At 39.5% G+C, this 11,133-nt stretch overlaps 1 protein-coding gene across 1 annotated transcript; it reads left to right on the top strand.

Moving 5' to 3' along the window:
- Positions 1 to 6,000: 6,000 nt before the first annotated feature.
- Positions 6,001 to 7,916, top strand: LOC149399903 (putative E3 ubiquitin-protein ligase EDA40). Its single transcript, XM_089613401.1, has 4 exons — positions 6,001 to 6,081; positions 6,150 to 6,718; positions 6,809 to 7,152; positions 7,233 to 7,916. Exons 1-4 carry the CDS (start codon positions 6,030 to 6,032, stop codon positions 7,702 to 7,704), a joined length of 1,437 nt encoding a protein of 478 aa, XP_089469527.1. The 5' UTR covers positions 6,001 to 6,029; the 3' UTR covers positions 7,705 to 7,916.
- The last annotated feature ends 3,217 nt before the right edge of the window (positions 7,917 to 11,133 follow it).

An 11,133-nucleotide genomic window follows, 5' to 3' on the forward strand; every position in this document is an offset into this window, starting at 1 on the left:
TACATATTTCACATTAATACACTAATATATATTTATCAACCTAACTAACCTAGCTAACTAACTAATATATGATTATATAAAAAAAAAACTAATATATACACTAACCTAGGACGGCCGGCCGGGGACTCGGGGACAGCGGCTCGGTGGCTGGGACTCGGAGGCAACGGGGCCGGGGCTGAGCGCACGGCGAAAAAGAAGAAAACAGATTAAAAAAAGTAAAAGAATATATAACCTCTCATATTAAAAAAAATGTCAATTTCCTAACTCATCACATTTATCAACCTCATAAACGTCTCATGATCAACAAAACACCTTAAGAAAAAACAAAACCCCACGGATCAGCCATAAATCCTCGTTCACTAGCAAAATTCGGCCAAAAATTCAATCACACGTTCATAATTTCCAGCTTCAATACCCTGTTTTCAAAAATTCATAACTCACTCAATTCTCAACGGATTTACACGTTCTTGGTCATTTTAGAAACCTCATAACGTCTATTATCCAGGAAAAATATCAACAAATCCAAATTAAATCGGTACCGAACTGTCCACGTCAATTTACAGAGGCTGTTCACAGCGAGTTCAAAATTCTCAAATAATTAAAAATCGACTCATTTACACAAATCCGAGCTAGGAACATCATTAATCAAGTCCAACAACCAAATAAAACCCATCAATTCCACTGATTTTAGCTCGGATCAAAAACCCCCAATATTTGAGCTATGAACCCTAGTTTTCAATCATACCAAGGAGAAGAAATTTCTTACTTCAAATCACGAAATAAGCTTCTCCGGCGTCCTCGCGACTCCCGGCGACGTCTCTTTTCCTCGCCACGGTGGAATCACTACTTCTCTCTCTCTCTCCTCACATCTCTCTCCATACTCGAAGCGCGCGGTGGAGGATGGGTCACGGCGGCCACGGCGAGCTCGCGGCGGTGGCGCTCTGCTCGGCTGGGACGCGCGCGCGGTGGAGCTCCCGGCGACGTCTCTTCTCAGCTCCCTCTCTCTCTTTCCCTTTCTCTCTTCTTTCTTCTCTTTCTCTTTCCCGTTTCATTTCTTTTCTTTAACTTATTTCTTATTTTAAAACTGAATGAAAAAATGAGGGGGAGAATTGGCCCGCTTAAAATTTTTTAACAATCAGGTGCGACTTTGTCGCACCTGAAAGTTTTTTTAACAATCAGAGTCGCACCTGATACTCAAAAGAAAAAAAAAATTTAGCGAAATTTTTTGGACTTCTGGTTGACAATCTGATGCGACTAGTCGCACCAGAAAGTCATTTAGATGCGACTTTTAGGTGCGACTAGTCGCACCTGATAGTCATGCGCATCAGAAAACTATATTTGTAGTAGTGCAAGCGCGCAACATCAACGCGGCACCACCGACGCGTACTACGAGCAACTGCTCGAGAGGATGGACCGGCTCACCACCACCGTGGAACGCCTAGATGGGCACAACAGAGAGCTCCACGATTATGTGGCTCATCGGTTCGATAGGCAAGATGAACGTCTAAGCCACATTGACTACCGACTCAATCGCATCGACGCCTTCAACATCGAGTATGGAGAACGAAGCACCGAGTACCATCGATTTCAAGAGGAGGCCTACGATACATGGGTCTCGCGCTACGCACCTCCACCACCCGAAACGGGAAGTGCATCCACGTACTATCCTCCCTTCCCTGCGTATCCTTCGCGTCTCTCGACTCCCTACGAGCAACCACCGCCATACTATGATGACATTCCCACCCCGTCGTACGAACAACCACCATACCACCATTCACCACATCCGCCGTCGTATGAGTAGGGGAGTTCGACCACCCCCGCAAGATAAGTTTTCTTCTCATTTGTGCTCGTTAAACTACATTGGGGACAATGTAGATTTTAAGTTTGGGGGGGTTCTTGTTTTGTGGATTTGTATATATTAGGATAATTTTTTATGTTTTAGGTTTTTAGGTAGAAATTGGTGTGAATTGTCTCGATTGATTGTTATATTGCTTGCCGATGATATTGTAATGCCTTAGCTTTAGAGGTGAGATTTGTTCATGAACTACTAGGTGAGAAAGAATTTGTCGAGTTCTAGAGTTTCCATATTCGACCCGAATGATGCATGTCTCGACCCTTTAGGTAACCTTGGATAGCAACTTGACCGATCACTTGATTGAAAACACCCACAACACACTAGAACATTCTCTAATTCCTAATCGAGGCGAAATAAATTACACACTAATCTAAGTCGAAATGAAGTAAGCATTAGGATGAGCCACGTGGACCTAAAAAGCCGACCCGATCATGGATATCCATTAGAACCCTTTTTAGAAAAAGCCAAACACGACCCATCTCGTTCTAAGTCACTAAATGAGCTTAACCAAAGAAGATATTCCCACAAAGAACACGTTAAGCTAACTAGGACTTCATCGCTTATTCACCTCTATATGACTTGTTCGTAGAACGATCTTCCGAGTCACAAAAAAAAATGTCAAAAGCTCGTTAAATACCGTCGTTGTTTTCATTTACGCACTATGTAAAAAAAAAAAAAAGAGAAAGAAAAAGAAAAAAAAAGAAAGAAAAAAAGAAGAAGAAAAAAGTAAAATAAAATGCAATGAAGAACGCTCGTCTTTAGCGGTGTGTATATTATGTTTATTTGTTTTTGATTTTGTTGACGGTGTTTAAACGATTAGTTTTGACTTGGAGGAGAGTTTGAGCGAGTCTAAGGAGGTGAGTAGTGACCCTAGTTAGCTTAACCATGAGCCGTGAAAATATCCATATCTACCCGTGACCTAAGCCTAACATTACAAGCTTTAAAGACTTACCGATTGACTAGAAATGATGTGTGTAGATTAGTGGAGACTATGGGAGAAGAGGGGGCATATGGGTGTGTTGAGCCGAATTTCACGAAATTAGGCATTAGAGTGTTTATTGAGAGGGGTTGGAAAAGTTGCAAAGCCTTGGGAGTCGAGAGTGAGCGAGATACGAAAGCATTGAAAAACGGTCAAGGTAACTCGAGCTTGTAATCTTTCTTTCGCATTTAGTAGTTGACTTAAAGTTTAAAATCATGAATTCTCACTTGTATGTAAGTCTACGCATTATGGTTGAGGCAAACGATTATCAGTTGAGACGTGAAACACTTAGTTCTACCATTTTGTGTGATTTTGTTTTATTTTATCGCTCGAGGACTAGCGACAATTCAAGTTTGGGGGTATTTGATAAGCGCGTTATAAACGTGTTTGTTTACACTCTCGGACGTGAAAATAAGTTGGTTCGAGAGCATTTTGATGTGTTTTGGAGTGTTTTTCCTTAATTTTCAGAGTTTGGAGGTTCAAAATGACAAATAGAGTATTCGAGGACGACGGGGCAATCACAAGGAGTTCAGAACATCTTTCGGATCTCGATTCCGACACCCGGAGCTCAAGATAGGTCGTTCAAGGTGAATCGGACCTTCGAGGCAACGCACAAACTTACAGAGTCTTGTGCGTTTGCCCTGTGCGGTCCCTGTGCGGCGCACAGCCATTTGAAGACCCTGTGCGTTGGGTGTACGGCGCACAGGCCGCCCAGAAAAGACCTGTGCGGCGCACAGGATGGGGTGTGCGGCGCACCGGACACGATTCCAACTTATTTGTTGCGCGTTTTAATTGTAATCCAAGCCGTTGGATGTGATCCGACGGCTCATATGAGCTCCGAAAAACGTAGAAAACCTAAAAAAACACTTTAGTTTATTGAGAAACACATCTTTACTTTTGCTTTTAGTTTTGTTTTCATTCGGCCGCAAAAATCCCGGGAGAGAAGAAGCGTTCAGAGAGGATCATCGTCGCCACAATCTCGTTTTCACCATTCACAGTTTTCATCTCTAATCTCTGAATCTTTGGAACTCCCGTTTTTATTAATATAATTCAGTTTTATTCATGACTGCTTTATATTCATCGCCGTTTATTTCCCGTTCAATCATGCACGAATTTTCTTAAGAGCTATGGTGTAGCAAGTTAGGAATAGGGTTATGGATTCATTCATGTCAAATTAATATTCATATGCTCTATCATGTTTGTTTATTTTAATTCCGTGTGTAATGCTTGAATTCGATTAGCTACCGTGTTCATGATATTATGATTGCTTAATGCTCGGAAGAGATTAGGTTAGTCGTGCACAAGGATTAATTTACCGGGATACATTCCTAGGGTAGACATAGCTAGGCTGTTTCGGAGTCGTGTGAACGTTCTTGTTTTTAATGTTAGCCATTGTTTTTAGGGGTTGAGATTGAGAGAAGATATCCCGGCATAGGTTTAGATTCTTAGATGTTCGAGAGAAATCTTAGATTACCATTATCGTGAACGTGATTAGCAAACATAAGAGTGTGTGTTTTGTGCGTAATTCCCGAATCCAAACCATAGGAATAACTTGTGAAACCATAGTCCTTGCTTTCTCACTATCGTGATCTTTCATATTTTAATTGTTTTTAATTTTCGTTCGTTTTGATAACTATCATAATCATCAAATCATTGGGTTCAATTCGTGCTAGTAATCTTGTCAATTTAATTAAACATTTTCCTCGTGGGATCGACTCGTACTTACGAACTCTACTACTTGAGCGACTACGTGCACTTGCGTACGGAAAAATCGCAACAAGTAAACATAGCGCATTTCATTAACTTTTGGACAAATTGATCTAAGAATAATAATAAAATAAAATAATTCCATTTTCAGTTTTTTTTCAAAAAAATTTATAACTAACCGATCATGACAACACGTCGAAAATGAGCTTGCCATAGTTTCATTAGGTATAGCAAAATAGTCAATTGAGAGTACTATGACTTTTAATACTGGCTCGATTAATTTTAATCCAGCTTTCATAAAGCATATATTCTGTCTTTATAGTTCGTTGGGATTAAATTTAATCCAGCATAGATTAATCTTACTTGGGCTAATTTGCTTATAATTGATAAACTATGGCTATTTTGCAAAAACTTAAGTTCTATTGGGTTATATAGTTGCTGGACCTAATTTTAATGACTTCATCTGCACATTTCATTTGGTTTCATATGATTATGCATTTTGTTTAGGTTTCCAATAATACCTAATGAATCTTTTTGTGGGCAATTTTTCTAATAATATGCCACGTTCACCGTAGATGGTCAGAATTGTCCAATAAGCTTATGATAGCCAAGTATCTACGTAATATATGATTTACCTAGAATTTCTGAAATGTTTGAGTATCCCAAGAGCTTTGATTTTCACAGGTCTTTGTAAGCATACCCTAACAAAAATAAAGTTTCTAGATTTATGATGATAAATGTGTATAAGTTCCTAAAGTGTATGTAAGTTCGGAAGATAGTGGATAATTTCATGTTGAGCAATTTAAAATCCTCCATGTTGGATATGATAATTGTATTAATATTTAAGCCTCTACCCAATGTTGAGTTATTCAGTTTTATAACTCTGACGGATCCAAACTAAAACATTTGGTTTGTCATTTTGAACTCCAAACCAAATCGCTTATGATATGTGGACCAAACTAACCCGAACAAAAAAAGATCGGGTTGATTTGAATTGTTTTGTTTGGCGCGGTTCGAGTCGACTTGTTCGAGTATGTTGTAATTTAGTAAGGTAAAAGTGTAAAACATTCAGCAAAAATCAATAGAAATATTGAAAACAAATCCATACAAAAAATCTAAAAGAAAAAAAAAATCATAAAAACTAGAAAATCACCATAATTTTAAAATAAATAAATTGTTTTTTTTCCCTCTTGATCATGAAAAACTTAAGTCTCGATGAAAAAAATAAAACAAAAAAGGAACTCAAGTCTCATAAATGGTTGTGAAATGTAAGAAGAAGACAAAAAAAAACAATATTAATATACCAGAGCTACAATTATTAAGTGTACTACAAGCCTTTTGGCCTATAAATACGCTTTGTGTTTCCTGTTGTAAATACATCCGAAGATACAATTAAGAAGGAGACGAAAGTAATTAAACAGAGTTCTCAAAAGTCATTTGTTTGCTTGAATAAAAAAAAAAAAAAAAAAAACTTAATTAGTTGGAAGAATGGTAGTCTACAACGACGACGAGCCGATTCCCAGAGGATGTGTCGACTCAGGTATATATATTTATATACATATATTCATAATTGTATATAGTTGCTATTTTCTGATAATGGGTTTTCAGATTCAGACGGGGAAACATCGATATACGAAGACGGAGACATAGAGCTGATAAGCCACCGGAAAAATGAGGTGCCCCTGAAAGAAACAGAGCTGAAGGTGTTGCTGGAGCTGACTGGCTCCGAAAACGTGGAAGAGAGATTCCCTTTGGACATCGTCGCCGTCTTAGATGTGAGCGGAAGCATGGACGAGGAGGACCGGATCGGCGAATTGAAAGCCGCCATGGAATTCGTGATCAAGAAACTCAGTCCCACCGATCGCCTGTGTGTTGTCATCTACTCTAGCGAAGCCAGGAGGTTGGAGCGTCTTAGTCTCATGACAGAGACTTGTCAAGATGCTATTATTAACCAGGTCAAGGGCTTGCGTGCCCACGGTTTGACCAACACGTTCGCCGGCCTCGAAATGGGTGTCAAGATTCTGAATGATCGCCGTTTTAAGGAGGATCGAACTGGTGCGATCCTTCTCATGTCCGACGGTGAACAGAGCCGTCGATACTGTGATGCTCGCCGTGTTCCTCACATCGACCAATTTCCGGTTTACACCTTTGCTTTAGGGAGAGACTCCACAGTTGAGGTACGTATATATATGTATTATTCATAGATTGCTCGGAGAATTTTTTTTTTTTTTTTTTTAAAGGATTAATACATATGCATATATTTGTAGCTGCTGGAAGAGATATCAAGGCAAAGTCACGGAGGAACGTTCACCAATGTTCGAGACGAGACAAACTTGAGCGCAGCATTTGCCACGTGTTTGGGAGGACTTTTAACCGTGGTGGTTAAGGATTTAAAACTGACCATCAAACCTTTTAAAGACGACTCGAGAATTGACGACGTGTCTGCAGGAAAGTACCACGAGAACCAACAAGTCAACGCGGATAACTCCATAACTATCCCCTTTGGCGATCTCTACAGCAGGGAAGTTCGCAAGGTCTTGCTCTATGTTTTCCTGTTTGCAACTGAAGAAGAAACGACGACTGATGTTGTCCAAGTCAGTTATACATATAGGTATATATAATGAATATTTATCCATATATGTATATATAAATATAAGGTAAATTACTAATCATATGTATGTATAATTGCAGTTCTCCTTCCAGAAGTGAAGAGCGAGGAAGATCCGATCCAGTGACAATTAAAGTAGAGCGGTTAAAGGGAGTAATAGGCGACGATGTAGCAAAGGTGACGATTGAGCATACACGTGCCCAGGCAGTGCATTGCGTGAGAGAAGCCAAAAGCTTTGCTGACAATGGCCGTGACTTCCAAGCAGCGAAAGGCAAACTGAATGAAGCTAAAAAATTGCTCGAGGGAGTTAACCACGTTGATGATCCTGAAATGGTTATAAAGGGGCTTCTAGATGATGTGGAAAAGCTGATGACGTTTATGGCAACCCCGGAATTGTACCATACACAAGGAAAACGGATGATCTCTTCGTTTTTGTCTTCTCAGCTTGGCCAACGCGGTGTTTACGACCATTTGTTGCATGCGACCCCAGCCATGCTCCACCTCGGCCAGCAAGCCACTCAACATGCACACAGCCACCGCCATGCAAGGAGATGATTTCAAACAATTCTTCCACCGCCTCATCATGCTCGCGATCCCCGTCCCATAATCCAACCCCGCGCCTTATTTTGCACCTTAATTTGAATCTTCCTTTTACCTTATATCCTATGTATACTACTTCGTATGTCTTTTTATTTTCTTTTTAATGTGTGCCATGTCGTTTGATTTATTTGATTTTCATTTTCGGTGTAAATGCTATACACCGTATGCCCCCCCCCCCCCCCCCCCCCCCCCCCCCCCCCCCCCCCCTTTCTTTCTAACCCCTTTCTTTCTAATATCCGATGTCGTGTGATTTGTTTGTGTTTAATTTTACCCTCTTATCCCTTCGATATTTTTTGACTTATATGAATTAAGTATGAAACTACTAGTTATGTGTATGTGACTTGTCCAAATCGCATGCGACCTGTCCGAAAACTATGTGGCTTGAAGTAATGAAACCATACTAAATTTAAGTTTTTGGCAACCTGTCCGAATCCTCTGCATTCAAGACATTTTAGTCATCTCTCTTTGTGACTCGATCTCTTGAAATTTCCATCCCTCTTGCATTTGATCCTCTATTTCGTTGAATGTTTTAACAAAGTTCATGAAGTTTTGTGTTATATAAATGCAAGTTGATCATGCGTTATGGAAGAGTCATCTTTGCCATTAGCTAGAGTACTCTCTTCCTTGAATGCAAGAACTTTTCCCTTCCATTTAGGCCTGATGGTCATCTCGTAAGTCATCAATCTCCAACAAGCACTTTGACCTTCATGCTTAAAATGGCATCTATCCTGAAGATAAGTCCCTTTACACCCATGTTAGGCACCTCAAGGAACATGTAGCAATGACATAGACCATAGATCAGTCTATGATTGAGATAACACCTCTAAATACCGTGAATTCGCCGACAATCGCACAAATAATAATTTCATTCAAACATACCATTGATCTATGTCAATAACTTAAATAAAATATGATGACGACCAAGAATACCAAGAGGTAGCAAATCTAAAACCTCATTTCTTTATCTCACAAATCTAGTAGTGTATGATCCATGAAATGGGAATAGTAAAGAAAACAAAGGAACTAAAGGATCTTTTAAAGGGTTTACACTCGAGATTGCGCTCGAGTTATAATTGTTGGATTAACGTTGGAGAAACAAATATCCAAGTTAATAAACACTATTAAATAAAAAAGAAGGGTGGTCCTATTAAGAAGATCATTAAAGTTGGTGGTGATGAGAAAGAGATACCCTTAATAGCTATTATTACGACAATCACTCTATAAAGTCTCAAACAGGCTTTGCGCCAATGGAACTTGTGTTTCACGCAAGCTGTTATTCAGTTTGGGTTCGTTCAATCCAAAGCTGACTATAGCTTGTTCACCAAGGGGTCTGGGGAGTCTTTCATCGCTGTTCTCCTATACGTCGATGACATTATTGTGGCGGGTCCAAGCTCTCATGAGATTGACAGAGTCAAGAAGTTCTTGGGTTCTTAGTTCAAGCTCAAGGACTTAGGCGATTTACAGTATTTTTTGGGTCTTGAGATAGCTCGTTCTTCGAGTGGGATTGTAGTTTCTCAACGGCAATACGCGTTCCAACTCCTTACTGATTTTGATTTCTTGGCTTCTAAGCCAGTCAAGACGCCTATGGATCATCGCATTGTTCTCTCTGCCTCTGATGGTGATTTGCTTGAGGACCCTACTTCCTATCGCCAATTGATCAACAAGCTCCTTTACTTGACGATTACCAGGCCGGACATTACCTTCACGGTGCATTCTTTGGGTCAGTTCTTATCTGCTCCTCGTCAAGCTCACCTTCGCGCGGCACACCATTTGCTTCGGTTCATTAAAGCACAGCCAGGTTTAGGCATCTTCTATTCTGCCTCTTCTTCGACTCAGTTTCGAGGCTTCTCTGATGCTGATTATGCGAATTGTTCAGACTCTCGTCGTTCCATTACCGGCTTCTGTGTTTTTCTAGGGGATTCCTTGATCTCTTGGAAATCTAAGAAGCAAACCACGGTTTCTCGTTCCTCTGCTGAGTCCGAGTATCGTGCTTTGGCAGCATTAACTTCTGAGATCATCTGGCTTCATCATTTGCTTCATGACTTTCGGATTCGGTCGTCTGCCCCCACTGTCCTTTACTGTGATAATCGGGCTGCGATTCACATCGCTTCAAACTCGGTTTTCCATGAACGAACGAAGCATATTGAGGTTGACTGTCATTTCGTTCGTGAAAAGCTTCGCTCGGGGATCTTGAAGTTGCTTCCAGTTCGCTCTCAGCACCAATTAGCGGATACTTTTACGAAGCCTTTGCCGGGTTCACTTCTCCAGCCATTGTTAAGCAAGATGGCCGTGAAAGATGTTTTCCGTCCACCTTGAGGGGGAGTATTACGACATATATTATAGAGTGATTGTCGTTTGTACATATTGAGCATAGTAGTGTCGTTTTACTAAGCTATATATGTTGTACAGTGTAATTTTTGGTGATTAATTCATTCAATCGAACACATTGTTCGCGCCACATTTCTTCTTCTTCGCTTCTCTCTCCAAACAACAAATCCCAAATATTCTCGATCTCGATCTACAATAGCTATCACATCTATCTCTCGATGAACTGTGATCTAATAAGCTCTCCCTTAGATAAGAGATCCTTCTCTCTTTTGCACAATCCTCTATCGAAGACCAATCAACTACGCACCTCAATCAATCATTTTCTAATACGGTGCGGACAGAGATTGAACAACACTCTCATATGGTATATCATGAACAAAGAGTAATGAATGAGTGAGAAGTACATAAAAGCCTAAAACTATAAGTCGATAATCAAAACCCAGTAAGAAGCGAGAAACAAGTTTATTTTTTTCGCGTATCGCATAGATTGAGTAATCAAATTCGATCATATCTCTTTTAAACTCGGAACCAAAAGTCGAGGACATTAAATTACGATTGTACAGGAAAGAACATTTCTATGAAATAATCTTAAAGCCCTTGAATAATTAGTTCATAATATCTTGAACAAATTTGTTTGCTAAAATGCCACAAAGAATTAACAAATAAGTTTAACACTTTTACTATGTTTTTTGGACGAATTGTCATAAAGAAATAAATCAACAGATTATATAGAATATAAACACTTCTTTTTTTTACGTAATTAACCATCAACAGATAACTAATTAAAAAAAAGTTATAAGGGTAATTATTTGTTAAAATATATATGTAAGGGACTTGAAGTTATAATACGTAATTATTTTTTACAATGAATTATGGGGCAAAATTATTTTTAAAAAAAGTCGGGGGAGGGTTGGGGGGCTTGGAAGGAGTCATTGTTTTTTTGTGTTATGCTGACTTGTAAGACGGTTGACAATTCAGTATAATGCTTACTACAAAATATGTGAATGGCCAAAAAAACATATTCTAGTTACAAAAGACTTTGCACTAATTAATTTG

This window comes from Urtica dioica, chromosome 4 (assembly GCF_054948205.1).
Source record: "Urtica dioica subsp. dioica isolate 48M chromosome 4, U.dioica_male_clone48M_v1_H2, whole genome shotgun sequence".
NCBI lineage: Eukaryota > Viridiplantae > Streptophyta > Magnoliopsida > Rosales > Urticaceae > Urtica > Urtica dioica.